Source organism: Macrotis lagotis, chromosome X, assembly GCF_037893015.1.
Source record: "Macrotis lagotis isolate mMagLag1 chromosome X, bilby.v1.9.chrom.fasta, whole genome shotgun sequence".
Classification (NCBI taxonomy): Eukaryota; Metazoa; Chordata; class Mammalia; order Peramelemorphia; family Peramelidae; genus Macrotis; species Macrotis lagotis.
In genome coordinates this window covers 9,163,827-9,187,828 of record NC_133666.1, presented here as the reverse complement: position 1 = coordinate 9,187,828, position 24,002 = coordinate 9,163,827, and the positions used below count along the sequence as shown (strand labels likewise).

At 39.8% G+C, this 24,002-nt stretch overlaps 1 protein-coding gene across 6 annotated transcripts in view; it reads right to left on the bottom strand.

The window, feature by feature from the left end:
- LOC141500673 (uncharacterized) overlaps nt 1-24,002 on the bottom strand; it is a 216,332-nt gene that overhangs the window by 152,816 nt on the left and 39,514 nt on the right. For all 6 annotated transcript variants that reach the window (XM_074204063.1, XM_074204065.1, XM_074204068.1 and 3 more), the window contains exons 2-9: nt 18,267-18,326; nt 14,770-14,859; nt 9,707-9,751; nt 5,238-5,282; nt 5,052-5,114; nt 1,799-1,852; nt 759-785; nt 335-415 (exon numbers count right to left, since the gene is read on the bottom strand). In XM_074204063.1, the coding sequence (XP_074060164.1) occupies nt 335-415; nt 759-785; nt 1,799-1,852; nt 5,052-5,114; nt 5,238-5,282; nt 9,707-9,751; nt 14,770-14,859; nt 18,267-18,326 (465 nt within the window). The remainder of the gene's footprint in view (nt 1-334; nt 416-758; nt 786-1,798; nt 1,853-5,051; nt 5,115-5,237; nt 5,283-9,706; nt 9,752-14,769; nt 14,860-18,266; nt 18,327-24,002) is intronic.

The following is a 24,002-nucleotide window of genomic DNA, read 5'->3' as shown; positions in this document are numbered from 1 at the left end:
CACAGGCACTTACCAAGAACACTCCTGTTCCTAATGCTTCTTCTAACACACTCACTGAGCACAATATAAGCATAAATCTACAGCCAAATCCACAAACAAAAATTTCCATGGAAACTGAGCAGAAAGAGAATAAAACAAAGGACAGCTGATACTCACTGGTGTTATCTAGGCAACGTTTCCTTGAGATGCCAGTTAAATGCTAATTTGCACATGTAACAATTTGAAAGAGCCTATGGATAAAAGCTACAAGGAAAAAAAGTGAAGGAGAAGATTGGGGAGTGCTTCTTGGATGGCCCCAAACTTGGCAAGTGTGAAAACCACCAAGTATACTTACCTGTCTTCCTGGAAGACCTGGATCACCTGGGTCCCCCTTTGGGCCTGGCAGCATGGACAGAATTATACTCCCCGGCTGCCCCTAAAAGAAAATCATGAGCATGAGATCTTTGTAGTATCAGCACTCCCCATCTCCAAATTGGCAATGATTGGCAATGAAATGATCAAAGGAACATAGCTTCCTTCTAAATGTCATGAAAGACAGGGTTATCTTATCAACAAAAGTCAGGGATTTGAGACTGATAGAGTGTCAACAAGGGGATGGAGACAACAGCACAATATTAAGAAACACTGAGAAAGTTTCATCTTCTCAAAGGTCCTATGGCCTTGCTATTGGTTATAAACATTTTTCCCTTGCATAAATGAGCTGTTCATTCTGACTTCTCTAAAGAAACCCCAAAGCTAGATTAGTACAAAATGTTCACCTTCATCCCTGGGATCCCAGGAGGACCCTATGTCGAAGAGAAAAGGGAAAAAAAAGTCAGCAGACTATTGTAACATTCCCCTAAAAGACTGCAGAGTCAACCTACTACAGATGGAATTTATTCTGACAATAGTGGAACTTGAAGGTCATATCTGAAAACATGATCTAATTACTAAGCTCTTGCATATGACTTTTTATTTCCTTTGTGACTTTGGATCAGTCCTTCCCCCTCCCTGTTCCTCAGTTTCCCCCTCTGTAAAGTAAGGGGATTGGATAAATGGTCTCTGACATCTCTTCCAGTTCTAGAGCTAGGATCCTCTGTGTAACCTTGGATCAATGCCTTCCCTTTCCTGGGACTCGATTTTCTCCTTTGTAAAAGAAGGGAATTGGAAATGACCCGAAATTCTTAACCTAGGTTTTATGAGTTTGTTTTTCTAGTATTTGGATAACCGCATTTCAATATAGTTGGTTTCCTTTACAATCCTGTTTGATTTTGATGCAGTTAGAAAACTTAAATTCTAAGACTCTCTAGACTTCAGACCACCACCAGACACCAAAGGGGTCCATAATACAACAAAACTTCAGAATCTCTGGAGTAACTTGGATCCTAGCTGTGGTTTTAGACAAGCCTCTTTCCCTCCCTGGGTTTCACTTTCCTCCTCGGCAAAATTAAGAGGCCATACTAGATGGCCTCTGAGGTTGCTCAGTTCTTGAGTTCATCTGACCTGATAACACTCCATCTCTTTGGGTCTTGGTTTCCCTAGCTACCAAAAGATGATCTCTCATGACTATATTTGAACATCCATTTAAATTTTACAGGGAAGGCTATCAAGTTCTCCATTTGGGGATTCTTCCCAATCCTCATCCAATTTCTTACTTCTCTGTGTGCCAACTCCCTGCCTCCCTCCTGCCCCACTCCCACTCCATTTCACTCAGCCAAAAGACCAGTTTCCCTTCCTCTCCCAATCATCCTCCCAAACCAGCATCTTAACTGATTCTAAAGTGGCTTCTTATTATTCATATCCAATACTTGCAACTTACTTGGGGACCTGGTAAACCTGGAACACCAGAAATGCCTGGCAATCCCCGTTCTCCCTAAATGGGAAATAAAGAGAGTGGGAGAACGAATAAATGAACAAATGAATGATTGACTGTAAGAATGAAAAAGCATACTTAGAATCAAACTTATGAAGTAACTTCATGAATATACAAGTTGGCTGAAAATTCTGGTCTAAACAATTTCTCTCAAAGACCTGAAAAAATCAGATTAGAACAAAGATGACCATATTTTTCAGAACTTGACTAGTCACTAATTAAAGAAAAGCCTGCCCCAAGCTTCTAACTTGCTTATTGCCTCTCCATTCATTAAATCCTCATGCCTTCTAAGGCAGTGAGGTGGTGCAGTGGATAGAGCACTAGTCTTGGAGCCAGGAAAGGAGAGTTCGAATCCAGCTTCAGACACTTGACTCTTACTAACTTGTGTGACCTTGGAAACCCGGACTGCCTCGCATCCAGGGCCATCTCTAGTCATAACACATTGTATCTTCCACTTATCCCAATGTTAGAATTTGGTTTTGTTTTTTTCCATTATGAGATACTGTTTTCTAAAGTGTATATACACCATTCTCCTTTAACCTGGTTTTTTTTTTAGGTTTTTTTGCAAGGCAAATGGGGTTAAGTGGCTTGCCCAAGGCCACACAGCTAGGTAATTATTAAGTATCTGAGACTGGATTTGAACCCAGGTACTCCTGACTCCAAGGCCAGTGCTTTATCCACTACGCCACCTAGCCGCCCCTTTAACCTGGTTTTTAAAAAGGGTTTTTTTTAAACTCCATTCTAACATTGGGATAAATGGAAGATACAGGGTGCTCATCCCATCCTAAGATGACCCGAAAAGATGTTAGATAAGTTGATCCTTCACAACGTCCAGGGTCCACCTAGGCACTCTTCATTTGCTGGAAAACAGTTGATGTACTTTCCTCTTCATAGCTATTAGAGGCTTTATGCAAAAGTGGGGGATTGTGGGTACAGAATGCAACTTATTCCAATTTGATGACTTTGCTGATTGGCTATCATGAGCTGATTGAGGGGGGCAGGGGCTTCTCTTTTTATTCTTTGTTACCACAAACAACACACTAGGGAGAGAAAGAGAGAGGAATAAATTCAGAAATGAAGGGGCCATAACAAGGCAACCAAAACATTTGCTTGGCTATGCTTGGCTCTTAAAAGGACTCTGCTTTGATTTCTTTATTTGAGGAGAGGGATAGGGAAGAGTGGAGGCTAGCTTATCCTGAGAGAGAAAATCAAAAGAAAAGAAACAAAAGAGGGTTGTGGAAACATTTTTAAAAATGCAGAGAAGAGAACAGAAGGAAGACAGTTCAGAGAGAAACAGACAAGCCCGATAGCTTTGAAAGTAACAGGTTGAATTTATGATAAACTTTTTGTTAAAAGCAGGTTCTACTTAACAGACATCCATGACTTGAAAAGTAATCATTTTTCCTATTCTACAATGGAAATGCTTGCTTTTTGTTCATTAAATTCACACTATAAATAAAAGAAATGGGGGGTGCAAAAGCAAAAGATATTGATACTTAAAACCAAACATAATGAAACCTTTGATGACTGAGAAAAAAATGGAATGTGGGCTGTGAAGAAGCTGGAAAGACACTTTGAATTAGAATTTTATCTGCTAATAAAAAGCTCAATTTTATTCCTTTCAAACATTTATGTTAACTTCCACCTGGTTAACAAAATGTGGCCTAATGCTGGGAGTGGCTTTAATATATCGGAGAAGAGCTTTAATGTATATTGAGCCTTTCCAGGCTTATTACATTTACTCTCTTTCATATACTCTACTGTCAAGTCAAACTGGCCACCTTGCTTTGTCTTAAAAAGCTCTATCTCCCACTTCTATGTCTTTATCTCTTATGCCTAGAATGTACTTCTTCCTAATTCCCATCTCCTGGAATCTGTAGATATCTTCAAGATTCAGTCCCAATTCCAGCATCTCCATATGGCCTTTCCTATTCTCCCTGCTAATGCCTCATCTCCCCTCCACTCAAATCACAAAAATGCAAGGACATTTTTTTCATGGCAGCTAGGTGGTGCTGTAGTAAATAGAGGCATTTCTAGGTCTGGAGTCAGGAAGGTTCATCTTTCTGAGTTCAAATCTGATCTCAGACACATTAGCTGTGTGACTCTGGGCAAGTCACTTCATCCTATTTGCCCCAGTTTCTTCATCTATAAAATGAACTAGAGAAGGAAATGGCAAACCACTCAATATCTCTGCCAAGAAAACCTTGAACTGAGTCACAAAGAGTCAGACACAACTGAAAAACAACAGTATTTTCCATCTATAATCTCATCTATATATCTTACTATCTATCATCTATCTATATGTTGATGTCAGCTCTCCTACTAGAATGTAAGAGAGCAGGAACTGTTCCCCTTCTGTATTTGCCTCTACAAGTACCTAGCATGATGTTTGACATGGAGTAGATGCTTTCAAAAGCTCTCATTGACTGAATCACTAGCACTGCAGCAGAGGGTACTGGGAAGGTTGGCTCTGACCTCAGAAGAACTGAATTCTCACCTGGATTTTGCTTCTTGCTAGCTGCATTTGTATGATCTCATAGGGTAAACTTCAGTCCAACCTTAGTCTATTTATACTTTCTTAAAGAACCTCCCTAGAGGCTTGCATATTCACATCATTAAAGTCAACCCCTGGTCAAATTCAAAAGTGCTATGGATACGTAGTTACCCTGATACCCCAAGGCTCATTGATTCTCTGTAGAGATGCTTAGTGGGGTGAGCAGAACCAGAAGAACGTTGTACATTCTAAGAGCAACATTGTGTGATGATCAACTATGACAGAATTCGATCTTCTCAGCAATACAATAATCTAAGACAATTCTAAAGGTCTTGTGATGGAAAAGGCCATCCACATCCATAGAAAGAACTGTGTAGTCTGGACCAGACCAAAGTAGACTATGTTTACTTTTTAAAATTTTTTTTTGTTGTTGTTTTTTTCTTTCCCATGTTTTTTCCTCTTTTGATCTGATTCTTCTTTCATAACATGACTAAATATAGAAATAGGCTTAACATGATTATACATAAAGAACCTTTATCAGATTACTTACTATCTTGGGGAATAGGGAGGAAGAAAAATGTGGAACTCAAAATCTTACAAAAAATGAATGTTGAAAACTATCTTTACATATAAATGGAAAAATAAAATACAAAAAATTATTAGTCTAGGAAATATATTACTAAGATAAGGTCACAGTAGACTCACCTTTGTCCCATTGCACCCTGGGATGCCCTGAGGTCCTGGGGCTCCATCATGGCCTGTCATTCCCTTGTAAGGGACAAAAGAACATTTTATCTATAATAATAGTCTCCAGGAAAGAATATTTTCCAACAATAATCATGAAAATAATAAAGTACAGAAAAAATTAATGAAAAATTGAATCTTACTTACAGGAAGACCTGGTGTCCCCGGGAATCCAGGAAGTCCAGGGGACCCCTAGGAGAAGAAGCACAGTGTTTCATGAATCCCATTAGCATTATCATATTAGCATCATGGGTTTACAGCTTGAAAGATTCAAAGCCACCTAAGCTAATCTTCCCATTTTAGAGATGGGATCTTTTGGCCCAGGGAGGTAAAATTATTTGAAGGCCCACATAGGATATGCAATCTGGAATTAGAAAGAAACTTAAAAAGTTATCCAGTCCAACCTCCTCATTTTACAGAGGGGAAACTGAGGCACAGAAAGGGGAAGTGACTCACCATGGTCTCAGGTAACAAGTATCAGTCAGGATTTAAAGCCAGCTCCTCCGAATCCATATCCCCTTTTATAATCCAAATTCCTCTTTTGCAAATGGTTTCTTAAAAACTAGAAATTTAAACTGGAAATTCAATTCTATGCTCTTCCAAAAAACTGTTGCTCACTCAAATTCTCCCTAGAACCAAATTTGGGAGTTATAGAAACAAAGCTATCTTTGGGAGGGTTCTCATGCCATTTAGTCCAGTGAGAAGAGGCAAATGGGTGGTTGGGTGTGTCTGCTCTGCCACTAAAGAGTCTTTTAGGGATTCTATGGTAAATGGTTATACTTAGACAGCCAATCACTTGACCAATTAACTAACAAGTGTGCATCACTCACTTGCCTACCACAGGCCAATGTCCTAAGCATCAGTAATAAAATATAAAGAATGAAACCATCCTAGCTTGTAGTAAGCTGCCATTCTAATGGAGATGATAAACACACAGAATAATACACACAGCATAAATCGAAAATTGAACACATAGAAATAAGTACAATATAGTTAAACACAAGGTAGTTTGGGAGGGTGGGCACTAGGCTATTAGATGCTATGAGGACGGGCTTCATGCAGAAAGTAGGGCTCAAGATATATCTTAAAGAAGAGAGAGACTCTAGGAGGCAGAAGCAAAGAAGGGGGGCATTTCAGGGATGGGGGACCATGAGAGAAAAGGCAAGGAGAGAGGAGATGGAGTGTCCTGACTATCAAGAAATCTAGTTTGGTTGGACAACAGAGTTTGGGGGGGGGGGTTACATCCAGAAGGATCAAAAAGTAGGTTGAGGCTAAGTTGTAAAGGGTTTTCAAAGCTAAACAAAGGAGTTTCTATTTTATCCTATAAGTGATAGACAGCCACTGGAATTGATTAAGTAGGAGAATCACATGGTCAGATCGATGCTTGAGGAAAATCACTTTGGCGGCTTTGAGGAAGATGGATTGGAATGAGAGACTTGAGATCCAGAGACCAATTAGGAGGCTGCTGCAATAATCAAGGCAAGGGGTGATGAGGGGGTGAACTAAAGTGGTAGTTGTACGAGTGGAGAGAAAGGGTCATAGATGAGAGATGTTACAGAGAAAGAAATTGCAAGATTAGGCAACTGATTGGGTACATGGAGCTTCGGGGAGAGTGAAGAGTCTTGGGTAATGCTGAGATTCCATGGCGAGCAGAAACACAAAGGCCTGAAATGTTGATTTGGCTAAGGAAATCTTCTATAGAAATCAATAAGCATTTAGATCATAATGGATCTAGGAGGCGCCAGGTATTGTGCTAGGTACTAGGGCTGCAAAGCTAAAAAGGAACAGGTTCCTGCCCTAGAGGAACTGACATTCTACTAAGAGAGACAACATGTACCAATATAAGGAAATTCCTAAAAGTATTCATTCTTCTGGGACACTAAGCACACCTGGGGCGGCTAGGTGGCACAGTGGATAAAGCACTGGCCCTGGAGTCAGGAGTACCTGGGTTCAAGTCTGGTCTCAGACACTAAGCACACCCAAAGCCATTTAGAATCTAGTAGCTGGGGAAACTGGGAAGGTGGAATTAAGAAGGAAACTAGGGATTCAAAGAGATAAAGCTGGTGGCCAGTCTGGAAAAAGACACGGAGTCAGAAAATGAAGAGGAAAAGAAGGAGGCCAGTTTGGTCAAAAGCCAGAGTGCATGAAGGGGAGCCAGGCTGGGACAGGCTTTTGATTCCAAACAAAGGAGCCAATATCTGATCCCATGTGCAAAAGGGAACCACTAGAGCCTAGTGAGTAGGGTAGAGGCTATCACTTTGGCAGCTGTACAGAAGACAGATTAAAAAGTATCCTAGATTTGAAGATGGAAATGACATTGGAGGTTAGCTAGTACAAGCCCCCATTTTAAAGATGAGTCAACTGAGGCTCAGAGAGGTGCGGTATTTTACCCAACTTCATGCAGACAGTAACTGGTAGAGGGTAGGTATGAAACTATGGTCCTCTGACTTTGAATCTAGCTCTATTTTCATTGTCCAGTGACTTGAGGCAGAGAGACCAATTAAGAGGGTCTTACAATGGTCTCTGGGAAAGGGGGAGGCCCATACTATCTTGAAGATGGACAAATACCCATTGATTCTAGTTGACTCTTTTTCTGAAGCTATCTGTTAGGGTTTGTTCTTGAATAGTTTTCTATTGGAGACTAGGGGATGTCAGAGGGCAACTCTGGGAACACCTAAATGTAGAGAGCTCAAACTCCCAGCCTCACTTATTTCCTCTGAAACAGCCATTTTCCTCAGACTGGACTCCCCCGAGGCCCTCAGGCTCCAAACTATCACTGATGTAAGAATCTGGAAAGCAGTAATGACCATGGAGACTAGGAACACATGGAGCATGGCAGGTGTGAGCAGGTAGGGGAGAGAACATTCCTTGTTTAGGTTGGGATTTTTTTGTTTTTTCTTTTTAAAGATAATTTTAAAGATAATCACTGAACTCGAGTCCCTTGAGGTAGGAGCAACACCTACTGCTAATCTGATTGGGACTCAAGGACTGGAAGGTCCCTGACACATAGGCTAGTTAGTCTTTAAAAGCATGTGGAAACTATCCTCAATAGTCTACAAATGTCTCTTTTTATTCCAATCCTGAATCAGAACTACTGGATTGGCTTGAGTAAGGCCTCATCCAGAACATTCCTATGTCTATATGGTTGTTCTAGTCATTTTTCAGTCATGTCTGTGTGACTCCATTTGGAGTTTTCTTGACAAAGATACTGGGGTAGTTTGCGATTTCCTTCACCATCTCATTTTACAGATAAGGAACTAAGGCAAACAGGATAAAGTGACTTGCCCAGGGTCACATATCCAATAAGTGTCTGAGACCAAATTTGAATTTAGATTCTCCTGGCTAAGCCAGGTACTCTATCCGCTGTGTCACCTAGTTGCCTTCTGTCTGTTACTAGTCAAATCTCTCTTGAGTCTTGAATTTCCAGAATGCACCTGCTATGAGAAGGCTGATGCTGGTAGATCAAGAGAGCTCTAGTATGCTAAGCCAATCAGGTGTTCACATGAGATCTGGCACCAATATAGTGAGTCTGGGGGAACAGGGGGCTACCAGGGGAGGGGCAAACCAGCCCTGGTCAAAAATAGAGTAGGTCAAAGCTTTTATGTCAATCAGTAGCAGCATCAGGCCTGTGAGTGGCTGCTGATTATCCAACCTGGGCATGATCTAGAGACCCAGTCTGTTACCAAAAATGTTCAAAAGAAAAGAAGGTTGACATCTATCCTCCCAACTGCAAATATTTGATACAAGTGCTTCAGAAACTGTTAAGGATGCCTATCTGGCTTGGAAAACAAGTCACATGAATCTATCTTAACCAGCAATGGAATTTATTCCCCCCTCCCTTCCCCCCCCCCAACTGTATTGTATTTATGTATTTCTAAAAATGATCTTTTATCTAATCTGTATATACTAGTATATGGGCATGTTGTCTCTCCCCTAGAATGCAAGCTCACTGAGGGAAAGGATTGTTTCCTTGTTGCCAATGCAGCCAGAGCACAGTTTGATTCCTAGCAGATAGGGGGCACTTCATAAATACTTCCTGACTGCATCTAAGTTTCTTGAGGACCAGGACTCTTTCACTGTTATCTCTGTATCCAGAGTCTGGCAAAAACAGGGGCTTAAGAAATACTCAGTGACAGATTAACTGCTAGAAATCAAAAGTTACCTTTTAGCTAGGGAGGAAAGGCAGTTCTATTGTTCAGTTATTTCCAGAAATGGTTAAAATTTGCTGTAAGACAAACAGCTTAATATAGTTGTCCCTGATCAGTAACTAAAAGGAATGTTATGGCGGGTACATAATTAAAATCCAACATTTTCTGACATCGAATTCTTTATAAGCCTTTTCCAATCACATCAAGCTGCAGAAAACAGACATTCAGGAAATAAACTTGTGCTTAAAAAAGTCACATTAGCTCTCCAAATGGGAAAGAATTGCTTAGGACAACTAGAAATCGGCACCTACTTTTTAATTTAACTTTTAAAAGAAATTATTCTCCCACTGGCGATGCATTTCCAGTATGTTCTGTTATGGTTTACTAGGTGCAATTCACTTACCTTCCTTTGGAATCAACTGGTGAAGCACCTCAAATATGACATTCGATAACTATCATTTGACTTACCCTGATTCCCTTCGGGCCCAGTAGCCCAGGAGCACCGTCATCACCCTGCAAAATGTCACAAAATTGTTAGTTGATTTACCAGGGAGGTCTCTGATCACTGATGTTCTAATTGGGAATGAGGAAGTTGTAAAGCTTGGTTAATTTGCTTAAGGAAAACATAACTGTTTTCCCCAGGCTGAAAGCTGCCTTGTCAAGAAATAAGGAAAACATGCACTCAATTTCTTTTGTTGCTGATTTCAGGGTTTTTAAAAATATTTTTAAAGAAAAATATCCATTTTCTTCTACTTCTCAGTTCTGCTAGCATATGCTTATGTATAGCAACTTCACCTCAGTTTCCTCCATCTCTCTTGACTTGGAGAATCCTGTTCATTTTTAATTTTTGTAATTTGATTATCCCTTTTAAAAAACACACTAATGATTTGTTGATATTTTGTCTTCAAAAAACCAGCTCTTTATTTTTATCAATCCATAAAGTCTTTGTATTTTTAATTTTTCCATGATTTTCATATTTTTATGCTTCTTTTGCAATTGTTAATTTGATTTTCCATGGGTTTTTGTTTCTTAAGACAATTTCATTCATCCTAATGCTGGCTCACACACAGTTTTAGTTTTTCTTTTAAACTCACATGAAGAAATGTCCTTTCTTTTTTACCAAGGTCAAACCCCTCTATGTATACCCTTGATTTCATCCCTTCCCATTTTCTCCAATCACTTGCTCCTTCTATCACCCTGTCTCTTTGTCTTCTTCTGTATCTCTTTATTCATCAGTTTTTTTTTAATCTACAAATATTCCCAGATTTCCCTAGAAAAATAAACAAAACCTCACTTCATGGAACTCTCCCATCTCTTTATGTTATCGTCCTATCTTTCTTTTCCCTTTCACAACTGCGGGGAGCACAATCTGCTGGGATGTACTTCCTGACATCCTATTTATTTTTTCTGAAGTTTTAGTGATGCTTTTTGATTTAGGTCACACTCATTTTGGGATATACCTGCCCAGATCTCACTTCTCTAGCAGTAATAATGATACTGGAGCTGACTAGATCTCCAACAGTCCACATCCACAGTCTCCTACCTGCCCAACAAAAGGAGGCTATGACATTTCTTCTCTTCTTCTCCTAAGGCCAAGATTGGTCATTATTGAGGACAATATGTTAGGGTTAGGTTTCCTTTAATTGTTCTTTTGGTCGACATTACTATAACTATTATACAGAGTGTTTCTCAGGCCCTGATTATTTTGTTTATCTACCACTGTGGTTCTAGTATTTTGCTACCACCAAAAATTTGTTTTTAAAATATTTTCCTACAAAGGACTTTTCATTCTGTCTTTGACTTCCCTTGGGAAGGCATCTAATAGTGAAACCAACAACAATGGTTCCATAAAACCCATTGCCCTCTTCCTGTAGGTGGGGGTGGGGGAAGGGGATTATGGATACCAAATATTGATTGACAGCAAATGACTTAATCAGTAAGCTGTCTTTCTTCCTTTAAGCCCAGCTAGCTTCTATCCTGCTCCTATTCAACAGGAAAGATGTGGGTCTCCAGGTGCCCACACCCATGGCCGAGGTGAGCATGCTTTGACCCCATGGAACAGAGATGCTGAGTAGGGGCTAAGTTCCTTGTGATGTTTTGGGAGTCGCTGAGCCTCTTTCTCTCAATTTCACCACTATCTGCAGTGGTAATGTTGTTCATTATCTACACCAGGGAATCTGAATGCTTTTTGTACCCTAGGTTCCTCTCCACTGGGGAAGTCTAGGGACCTCATTTCAGAATCATGCTTTTAGATGCCTAAAATAAAACACCCAGAACTACCAAGGAAATAAAGAAGTCATTTATTTTTCCCATTCAAGTTCACCAATCCCCTGAACTCTATAAACAGTTGATAGGTCTAGAGAGTGTGGCTCAGTTCCTCTCTGACATTTCCAAGTGAAACACAGCCCTAGGCATGTGACCTTGGCATAATGGAGTCACTCCAAATACAAACAATCAACATACCAGAATCAGACATCTGAGTGGCCAGGCATCCACCAAATTCCTTGACCTCTGGAACCCCAGACAAACTCTTCTGACTCCAACAACCCTACCAAGTATGTGTACTTGCTAGTAGGCAAGGAGAGTAGACACAAAACCAGTTTGAAATTATACTTGACATATGCCGATCATTGAGAAAAGACTCATTTTGCAAGAGTCTGAAGTCAAACAATAATGATAACAATAGCTGATATTTATTAAGTACTTACTATGTGCCAGGTGGGCACAAGGGTGCTACACTGGATAGAGTACATTTTAGGTTTGGAGTCAGGAAGATCTGAGTTCAAATTTAGTCTCAGACACTTCCTGGTTATATGACTCTGAACAAGTCACTTCACTTTATTTGCTTTAGTTTTCTCATCTGTCAAATGAGCTGGAAAAGGAAATAGCAAACCACCCCAGTATCTTTGCCAAGAAAAAAACCCAAATGGGGTCATAGAGAGTTGGACACGAATGAAAAACAACTGAACAATAGCAAATGGCCAGGCACTGTACTAAGCATTTTACAAATATTACTTCACTTGACCTTCACAATCACCCTAAGAGGAAGGTGCTATTAAGGATACCCATAGTCTCTCTGTTCCCTTATATCATCACTTCCCTTCTGCTCCCCTACTGAGCCAAAGGCACCATTCCTCTACGCAGTGGGTGAACATCCACATAGAGTAAAAGGAATACTATATCCTCTTTCCTCCATAAGTCTCTGGCAAATGCATTTGTGTGTGTGTGTGTGTGTGTGTGTGTGTATTACTGTGAACATATGCAGGTCACATGAGTGCATGCCACCAATCCAACACCATGCATAGCAATCACCGTGCATTATTTAAAATGACCAATTTTAAATTGGCTTCCTGCACATATAGCAACAGAACATGGAAAATATAGTGTGCCATCAGAAGGAAACAGCAAAAGAAGAAAGCAGGCATAAAAACATTGCACAGCAAAAACACAGGTTGTGTACAACATGTCCCATATGTTTCAGCTACATACAAAGCACATTTTTCATATGTTCCTTCACTGGGCACCATCTGCCTGGATGGGTGATCAATCATTTTTCCCCTTTCTCCTAAAGCATTATTAGCAAGCTAGGTCATGGGTCAAATAGGCCATTTGTGAATGACTGATTCTGTGAATGACTGAGACTGGAGTCCCAATCCCAAACCTCTGGATGGAATATCTAAGCAGTTCTATACTTAGCCACAGGGTCTTGGGATGCTCCTAGGTATGCAGACAGTTGCAGTATTCCACTGAAAAGGAACTGCCTTGATGTTTAACACTCCCTTCCTGTAGGAATACAATGTCCCTTTTGGGAACAGAAAAGATTTAGCCAGGCTCTCTGAGGGACTCCTTTTTTATACAGTTATCCTCAGTATTTATCAAATAAGAATGGTCCCTCAGCTACTGGCAATCAGGATCTTCCTCTCAAGAGACTCCATGGTTAGTTTTCCATTACTGCTTTTCCCTTGCTCACCAGTGAGTATGACTGACTCTCCAATAGGTAGTAGGTGGCTATGACACACTTGTGGGGCGCTTAAAATTCTCTGGACCTATCTTGAAGGACAGGAAGTTATCCAGCAACCACATTTGGCATGAGGTCCCTTTCCATCAATTCACTATCATATGTATTTCATGCACATCAGGATTCCTTAACAAAACCTTGCTGATATCTTAGCCATGAATTTCCCCATTGTACTACCACTTGTCTCAATCAAAAATTTCTGGGCTTAGAGCATAGCTGGGCAGTAGGTCTTCTTCCATCAATCAGCAGTACCTCTTCCTGAGAATGCAAAGCACCATTAGGTAGACATAGTACTTGATTCAAATCTCGCCAAGCATGAAAGAAACTTATGGTATTCCTGGAAGCATTAGTATATGTACTACAAATGTCACATGTTGGCTTTTCTTCAGGTCTCATACTCCTCAGCATGTATAGCAGACAGAGTCCTAATCACTTGGGCTTGGGTCCCCCATAGGACTCTATACTTCTGATTTGTGCCCAGGCTAACATCTCTTTAAGTGGTTTGATGTCAAAGTCTACTGTAGTCAGAGAAGATTTTAGCCAACAATCTATACCCAGAGAAATACTCGTATCATAGCAACTATAAAGCTTTCTGGGTCCTGCATATAGTCTATGCTTCCTTGTGACTGTGGTGGGGAGGGGAAGAAATGTGAAGTTATATGGGGAACTGACTGTGATGTCAAAAAGAGAAGGCATCAATAAAACTGGATATATTGATGAATGGATGGATAGATGGATAGTTATTGTTGAGTAATTTTTCAATGGTTTCCAACTTTTCATGACCCCCACTTAGAGTTTTCTTGGCAAAGATACTGGAGTGGTTTTCCATTTCCTTCTCTGTTGAGTCCCTTTTCCCGAATCTTATGTTGAGTCCCACTTCTGGACTCCCTCAATCTTCCCCAGGCGAGTGTTGGAGGGGTGGGAAGCAAGGATGACAAGGGAGACAAGGACGACAGGGGAGACAAGTACTCCATCAACATCTCCAAGGTCTTAGTTTATTCACTAGAATACAAGTGCTTAAATATCCTTCCCAGACCCTAATCCACTCTCACTCCCATGGCACTTAGTAAAACAAGACTCTGGTGCTCAAGGACCCCAGGTGAAGATAATTTACAATGCTCCCACACACAACAGTTCCTAACACTTCTCCAGCTCATTTTACAGATGAGGAAACTGTGAAGTGACTTGTCCAGGATCACACAGCTAGTTAAGTGTCTGGAGGTCAGATGTGAACTCATGAAAATGAGTCTTCTTAAACCCAGGCTCAGTACTCTATCTACTGCAACACCACCTAGCTGCATGTATGGCTGAAAGCTTTTGTAAACCAGGGGACGACAGAGGGGTCACAATAACTACAGTTAGCTGTAATTGCCTAATGGGTCCTTTGAGCTAATCAATAAAAACAGAAATGAATGATGGGGCACTGTCTCATTTCAATAGCTGTCCCCAACTGTAACCATTGATAACCACTGACATCAATCAATTCTGGAGAAGCCAGTTGCTTGTTACATACCTTTTGACCTGGAGACCCAGGAGGTCCTTCTGCTCCAGGAAATCCAGGTAAACCTCGGTGGCCTTCCAAACCTGGAAGTCCTCTCTCTCCCTGAAAAAAGGAATGAAAGGCAAGGTCACTGCATTAGGAAGTGGATAGAACCAATAAAAGTACTAAGCAAAGTAGTCTATTGTATATTAGGCCCTCAGGTAAAGACTAGGAGAAGCAAGGGTAGGAGGTGTTGAGTACTTTCACTCCTTTCTATCTCAGAATCCTAATTGTCCTAGATTGGAGAAGTTTTATTTTTGTTGTTATGTTTGTTTAATTAACTTTCATAGTAATTGCTAATAAGAGGAAGGAAGGAAGGAAGGAAGGAAGGAAGGAAGGAAGGAAGGAAGGAAGGAAGGGAGGGAGGGAGGGAGGAAGGAAGGAAGGAAATCAAGATCACAATAGAATCCAAACACCCAGATAACTCTCACTTTAATTCAGTCAATGGTGTTGAGTCCCACTGCCCTGAAAAAATGACCAAGATCTTAATGATCAAAAAAAATTTAAAAATGCTAAGCATATGTGGCATTATGCTTGCCTGTGTAGGGAAAAGTGATCAGATATAAAATAAACTTCAAACACAAATATAAAATCTTTTACAGGGAAAGGACTGCTGAACCACACTGAAAGACACTGAACCAGACTAAAAGATATTTAGGGGAATAAATATATATGGTCTCAGAATAAGTAATATAAGATGATTAGACCGGGAGCAAGGAGAGGCTGCTAGACTGGCACAGAAGTGGTCCAAAAAAATTGATTCTGGAGTCAGGAAGATCTGAGTTCAAATCCAGCCTCACTTACTAGCAGTGTGTCTAACCTCTGCATAACTCAGTTTCATCAATTATAACATGGGAGGACCAACAGTATCTAGCCCCCAGGGTTGTTGTGAGGATAAATTTAGATAATATTTGTAAAATGCTTTGCCAGCAGGGCAGCTAGGTGGTGCAGTGGATAGACACCAGCCCTGGAATCAGGAGGACCTAAGTTCAAATACAGCCTCAGACACTAAATAACTGCCTAGCTATGTGACCTTGGGCAAGTCACTTAACCCCATTGCCTAAAATGAATAAATTTTTTTTTAAAAAATGCTTTGCTAGCCTTGAAGCACTTTGTATATGATAGTGGGGGAGTCCAACAGCTCTTAATCTTTTTTTGTGTTGTGAACTACTTTGACAATCCTACACACCCATTCTCAAAATCAGGTTTTTAATTGAATAAAATGAAACAGAAATTATAAAGGTAGCCAATTATTTTGAACTGCTGTCAACAACATATTTTAACAAGTTCATTGGCCCAAGGCTGAGAAGCACTGATGTGGACAAATGGCAAGAATTATCCATGAATCTTTGAATCCAGTATCCAGGTCTGAAGAAACTCCAAATCCTTGGAGTTGTAGTTTGTTACCTAACCTTCTCATGATTGGTGTTCTCAAGTACTTCTGTCAGTTAACTGGCCTTTGATATAATGGCAGAAGGCTCTGGTTTTTTCCCTCTATATCAAAACAAGAATGCAGAGACCACAGAACATGTCTCAGGCCTCTCTTAATCTAGAGTTTGCATAGAGTCCATTCACCAAGCTGGAGTCATATAGGAGGCTTCATTTCACAGAACCAGACCAAGCCCAGTCCTCCAAGGTTAGTTTAAGAGAAATCAAGTTCACTCCTGACTTTCTGGATATTCTCTATCATTCTCTATCTTCCCCTCCCCCATTTCAATTTTCTTTTCTTTACTGCCTTCCTTCATTAAATTGGAAGCTACCTTGAGGGCAGGAACTGATTTTCTGCTTATGTTTGTATCCTGAGCACTTAGCACAGCACCTTGCTGATAAATGCTTATTGGCTTGACTCAACAGTAGAGAATGCATGTCTGTTTTGGTACCAATGTCTCCAGGTGAGATAAATGCTATAATAATAATAATAGCAACAGCTAACCTTGATATAGTACTTATGTGTCAGACACTGTGCAAAGCTCTTTATGAAGATTATTTTATTCAGTACTCCCAACAACCCTGTGAGGTGGGTGCTGTTATTATCCCAATTTTACAGTTGGAGAAACAAAGGCAAACAGGGTTTAGTGCCTTGCCCTGGGTCATACAGTTAGTGTCTGAGGATAGATTTGAATAGAGGTCTTCCTGACTCCAGGCGAAGGACTCTATCCACTGCAGTTGCCCTAATGAGTTTATAAATGCTATAAAGATAGGTGTGGGGGCGACTAGGTGGCATAGTGAATAAAGCACCAGCCTTGGAGTCAGGAGTACCTGGGTTCAAATCCGGTCTCAGACACTTAATAATTCCCTAGCTGTGTGGCCTTGGGCAAGCCACTTAACCCCATTTGCCTTGCAAAAACCTAAAAAAAAAAAGATAGGTGTGAATGCTTCTGTGCACTGATAATGGACTAATTCATTTGTCAAGAAGGATGGATCATTGGATTTGAGATCTAAACTGGAAGGTCCAGGTTATACAAACCACTTATTTATTTTAAAGAAGAGGAAACTGAAACCCAGAAAGGCTAAGTTACTTGTCCTTTATCACACATAGGATACTAGACCCAAAGCTGAAAAAAAAATTTTAGAAGTCAGACAATCCAAACTCTTCATTTTCCAGAGGAGAAACTGAGGCCCAGGGAGAAAAAATGTCTTACCCAAGGTCAAACAGGGAGTAAGCTGGGGACAGAACAGACTCAATTATCTCACCAAAGATGTGGTCCTCTTAGAAGATAAAAATTCCAGGTTAGAAGAAAGCAAATTTGTTATTTTCTGTTGCTAAACATTTTTATAGATGGATGGAATGAGGGAAGGGGGGAATGAACAGAGATGGTAAAGTCCAGAAAGACTTATAAGGTATACAAAAGGAAATTAACAGTTCAATCTGGCCACAGGGAAATTAGAAAACTTTAAGATATATAGGGGATTCCATAAGATTAAGATTCTGTAAGCATTGTCCTCTGAGAGGCATCAACACAGCCCAATAGAGAGTATCTACTCACACTAATGAAATTACCAACCCTTGAAATATTCAAGTACTGAGAACCAAAGTAGGAAGCAAAAAGGCATGAGAACTAGTCATCAGAAGACCTATACTTCCTGCCTTATGAAAATGAGCAAGGACCACAGCAAAGTCACCAATACAAAATGGAGTTTCATCTTAGTCTATGTGATGATATGGGAAGCTAGGATTTCATGTATTAGGTCCATTCATGTGCTTTTGGAGCCCCCCCTCCCTGCCTCCACCATAGTCATATTCATGTCCATGTCCATATAAAGTTATCTATGTCTGTGGTTGAGGAAACTCATGTTTCTTTAAATGAAGTGTTTCAATCAGGTGATTTAGAACTGGAAGCAATGAAAGAGAAGAAATAAAAAAGAAAAGAAAATGAGAAAGAACAAAGAGCAAAGTATTAAAGTATTACATCAATAGATGTCTTGAAAGACATCCTGAACAATTTACCAAGTCCCTTCTGGGGCCTTACCTTCTCCCCTTTTATTCCACTGCAGTCACACTTGGGTCCAGATGAACACCCATGACAAGCCTTAAAAACAGAAAGAAAAGGTTATTCTGAACCCCAACCCATCCTTGTACTTTACAGCATGGGTCTGTACTGCCTCAGTCTTTCTGCAATATTGGGGATACAGGGAGAGTAATAAGAAAAGGGGATGGGAACACTATGAACCAGTTTGTAGACTATTGATAAACATTAATTTGGGTACTGGTACTCTAAATGTGATCTTCTCATCCAATGACCAACACATATTACAAACACATATTACTGACATACCGACATATTACTGAAGAAAGTGAATCTCATCAATCATGACATTCTCACTATAAATGAAGCCAAAAGGCAAAAGAAAATTGGAACAAAATAGGTGGCTCACAGGTTCTCCCTGGAGAGGCAAATAAAAGATGTGGCAGAGCTGATTTTATTTGTGTATCCAGAGGCAACCAGAAATTTAAATTCACAGGACATTTTGGTCACCCTGTATTGCAGGCCTCATGGTAAGTATTTGCAAAACAACCACCATGAAAATAATTTCAGTTTATGCACCAACATCTGTTGCTGAGAATGAAAACAAAGTTGAATTCTATGAAGAAATCAAAAACATGCTCAAAATTAAATCAACATGTATGCCAATACTGGGTGATTTCAATGCAAAGGTGAGCATGGGGAAGGTCGGAGAAAAATATGTTGGAAAATATGTGTCAGGAATAAGAAATAAGCGAAGTCAATAACTTAGACATGACACAGAAGCCTCACATCCCAACAGCATTAATACTCTCTTTGAGAAAGAATTAGGACCTACTAGCAACAAATATCACCCCCTCCCCAAATGAAACTAATTATATTTTAATCAACAGGATTCCTACTGGTATAGGAATCATTCCAGAATCAGCTGTCTGTGCAGAGTCAGATCATTAAATTGTTAAGGCAAAAACCAAAGCTAGAAAAAGAAATTTAAAATGTGCTAGGCAGCACAGCGGATTAAATGCTGGATTAGCATCAGGAAGGTCTGAGTTCAAATTCTACCTCAGATTCTACCAGTTGTGTCACCCTGAATGATTCACTAATTTTTAAATGGGGATCATAACACCTACCTCCAAAAGTTGCTGTGAGGATAAAATGAGATGATATTTGTAAAGCACTTTCCAATTCTTAAAGCATTATCTCAATGCTATTGTGATGATGATCATCATCATATCAAATTTTAAAACTCCCAACTGACTTTTTTTAAACAAGCCATTGAAAAAATGATCAAAGATGAGAATAGTCAGTGTTGGAGGCAGTGTAGGAAGGTAAGTACACTGGTGCATTGTTGGTGGAAATGGGCATTTTCGAAAACAGTTTGGAATTATGCAAATAAAGTTTCTAAAATGTCCATAACCTCTGACCCAGAGATTGCAATATTAGATGTCCATTCATTGGGGAATGGCCAAACAAACTGAATGAATGTAAATCTAAACATGAATATAAAAGAATAATACTATGAAGTAAGAAATTATATATATATATATATATGAAAAATATGAAAAGATCTATATTAACAGTTGCAGAATGAAGTAAGCAGAACCAAAAATATAAGTTTATTAATGTTGTTCAGTTGTTTATTTATGACTAATTTTACATGATCCTTGGAAATTGCCCATAGGGGTTTTTGTTTAGGTTTTTTTGCAAGGCAAACAGGGTTAAGTGGCTTGCCCAAGGCCACACAGCTAGGCAATTATTAAGTGTGTGAGACCAGATTTGAACCCAGGTACTCCTGACTCCAGGGCTGGTGCTTTATCCACTACGCCACCTAGCCGCCCCATAGGGTTTTCTTGGCAAAGATCCTGAAGTGATTTGCCCTTTCCTTTTCCAAGGAGGAACTGAGGCAAATAGGGGTTACACAAGGTCACATAGCTAATAAGTATCTGAAGCCACACTGGAACTCAGATTTTCCTAACTTCAGACTCAGTGTTCTAGTCACTTTGCCACCTAGCTACCTCATATACACCATAGGTACAACAATGTAAATGGAAGGACTCAAACACGCACACACACAAAATTAAAGAAAATGAATGTTGCAAAATTACAAAGAACAAGTATGGCTCAAAACTCCACCCCTTTGCAGAGGTGGGAGGTCCATAAATTATACATTGTACAGATTTTCTGATTTTTCTGATGAATTGATTGGTTATGTTGATTATTTTCCAAATTCTTTTTCTTCTCTTATCTTAAAAATGCTATTAATTCTATGGGATAGCTCACTGGAAGAGGAAGGGGAAAGAATACTGGGAAAAATTATGGCAATACAAAAAAAAGACATGAAGATTTAAAAACAAGCAACTAATGTCAAAAATGGAAATGGATAAAAAATGAGCATTGAAATAAATGATAACAGAGAATCTATTGGTGGGGACACAATTTTGAGGAACCAATCCTCAAGCTATCAGAAAGACATCAAAAGTGGAAAACAATCTTACAAAAAAATCTCAGATCTTATTATCCAAAACTCCTTCCCATGCCTCCCACCAAAAAAAATGAAGAAAATATGGCTATTTTTCCATCTCTTCAGGTTTTTTCCCCTTTTAATGAGAATAAGCAACATCCTTGATAAAAATTTGGGAAAGGAATGAGCAAGTTTTTACAAATGAAATTCCACAGCAGCCTACATCGTTATAATTACACAACTGACTAAACAGTATAGAGAATATGCTGGGCTTGTCTGTTGACTTTGATAGAGCAAAATGCTGCCTTAAAGGCTCTCCTACAATACAGTGTCTCTCATGCACACATCAAAAATCAGAAAAGATTTCTTGAAAAACTTGTGGTAGTTATTATTGCCTTTTCATCTTTGTTAGGGATCCCAGGGGCCTTGAAGTTTCCAGACAGGGAGAATTATGAGATACTGGGAAGTGAGATTGCTCCATCTTCTCCCAGGCAGTAGGAGGATAGGGAAGATGTACTGTCCAGGACCCACCAGAAAGGAAGAAGCCATGTAATCTGTACATTGGTGCCTGGCACCAGCTGCTTCCATTGCCTTTGTTGTCTTTGAGACAGGCTTTCTGATTGCCAAGCTGGGGAGTGGGGGTGATCATTGACTGCCCTTGGAGCCAGATCTATTGATTGCTGGGTGGGCCTCTGTGGGCCACAGCTGCCCTTGAATTAGAACTACTAAGGATTTCTTTGAGGCAAATCAAGACTATGGCTACAGCACCCAAGATTCAGGAGGCCAGGGGAAAAAGTTAAACAGATACCAGCCAATACAGATGAAAAAGCAGAGATGGGATCAAGACCATGGAGGAAAATTGTCCTCTGAGAGTCCTGGGGAGCAAGAAGAAAATGTTCCCATTTTCTTTCTCTGCTTTCCACTGCTGTCACCTTGGAACTGGAACTGGGGTTCGTTATATATATTTAAAAAACAAACATTCTATTGATGCCTTTTGTCATTGCAGTGAAATAGTTTCATACCACTTCCATCCCCCGGAAAACCTCAGTATTACCATAAATACATAAATGAATGAAAGAAAAAATAAACACCACCATTCAATAAAGATTTTGTCTGAGATCTTTCCCACTTTCATGTATTCTTTCAGACATCTTAAGAATTGGTTCCTCAAAACTGGATAACCCTCCAACACCTTCGCTACCAGATCTGACAATGTAGCTCATCTCTCCTCTGAGCTCCTCACCTCTCTACTTCACTTGTACTGTATGTTCTCTGGGTCTGTCACCAAGAGTTTGGTTTCTATCAAGCAATCTATTCATTTACATTGTTACAGTCATGTATTCATATATGCATATGTGTATGCAGTCACATATATGTACCTTACAAAAATATATACAGGTATACATGTGTGTGACCACATACATAAATCCACATTTGTCTGCAACAGTGTTAATCTATATTTCTCGTCCTATATATTTACCAATGTAAATATAGAGCTATATATTTCTCTTGTCAATCTGCCTCAATTCATACAATTCTCCCATGTTGTCTTTCACTGAACAATATTCCATGATATTCAAAATTATTAAAATTATAATAAATATTAAACATCTACAGTATATTTGATACTGGGCTAGATGCTAGAAAAGCAACTATAAAGAATGAAATAAGTCTTATTTTTAAGGAGTTTATATTCTGCTTAGGGAGACAAGAACATATGGAATTATACTGTATGTAGGACAGATCACAATTTTGTTTGGGGAAGGGAACACTAGCAAGTAGGACCATCAGGAGAGGCTTTTCAACTTGGGCTGTGCCCTGAAGGAAGAGGTACCATAGAAGGAGGGAGAGTATTCTAAGCATGGGTGATGACCAGTGCAAAGACATGGAGATGGGAGATCAGATATCATGTATAAGGAAAAGAGAGGACACTTTGGCTGCACCATAGTGTATAGGAAGAGGGAATAATGTATATAATAAGGCTAGAAACATGGTGGGTCAAGTTGTAAAGGGACCGAAAAGCTAAATGGGCAGTCAGATGGTGCTGCAATAGATAGAGCAGCATTTCAGGTTTGGAAGCAGGGAGATTCATCTAACTGTTGCTTCACCCTGTTTGTCTCAGTTTCATCATCTGGAAAATGCACTTGAGAAGGAAATGGTGAATCACTCCAGCATCTCGGCCAAGAAAATCCCCAACGGACTCATGAAGTCAGACACAACTGAAAAACGATTGGAAAAAAGTTTCTATTTGATCTTAGAAGTAAGAGGGAATCATTGGAGTTTGTTGTATCAAGGAGTGACAGGTCAGTTCTGCACTTAAAGAAAACCATTTTGGAAGCTCTAAGGATAAATTGGAATAGGAAGACTTGAAGCTGACCACTTAGGAGGTCATCACAGTAATATAATAATAATAATAATAGTAATAATGCCAATATTTATATAGCACTTTACATGTATTACTTACTTTAAAGGTTTGAAAAACACTTCATTCATTTAATCTTCACAACAACCCTGTAGATAGGTGCTATTATTATACCCATTTTACAGACTTAAGTGACTAACCCAGGGTCACACAGCTAATATCTGAAGTAGCGTTCAAACTCAGATCTTCCTGATGCCAAGTGCAGGCCTTCTATTCACTACATCATCTAACTACCTGCCATATACTGTCATCTTGTCAACCAACACCATGTAGAATGTAGAATGCCTCAATTTTCCTCAGAGAGGTCAGACTTGAGAAAGGGCATCAACAGTAGAACAAAAGTGTTAATACAGTTCGATGCAGTGTAAGCATCACAGGAGAACATCAGGTAACAAAGAATTTGATTGGATTAAATGCTCAGGAGTAAGGCCCTTTTGAGGCACAACTGAAAGGAACAAAGAGGATTGGGAGAAGTGTTAAAGAAATCAATACATTCATTATGACTGTGATTTTTCCATTAATACTTCCCCCTCCACTCCAAAATGGGAAAGGGGATCAATGTAAAAAGGGAATTCAATTCAATCAGCAAGCATTAAGTCTTTAGTATGCCCCAGACAGTGCAGTGGCCAGAAGGCCGCAGTCTTGCCTCCAATTCATACTGGCTGTGGGACCCTGGTACCCACTTTCCCACTCACTGGTTGCCCAAAAGTGCTGACTTGTTCTGAGAAGGTAAGTTTCGTCCTCTGGAACTTCACAAACCCTATGTGCTAAAGCACTGTATGAAGTCGGGGATAGAGACAAAAGAAAGTCAAAATTCCTGCCCAAAGGAAGACCTCCTCTTTCTTTTCACATGTCATTT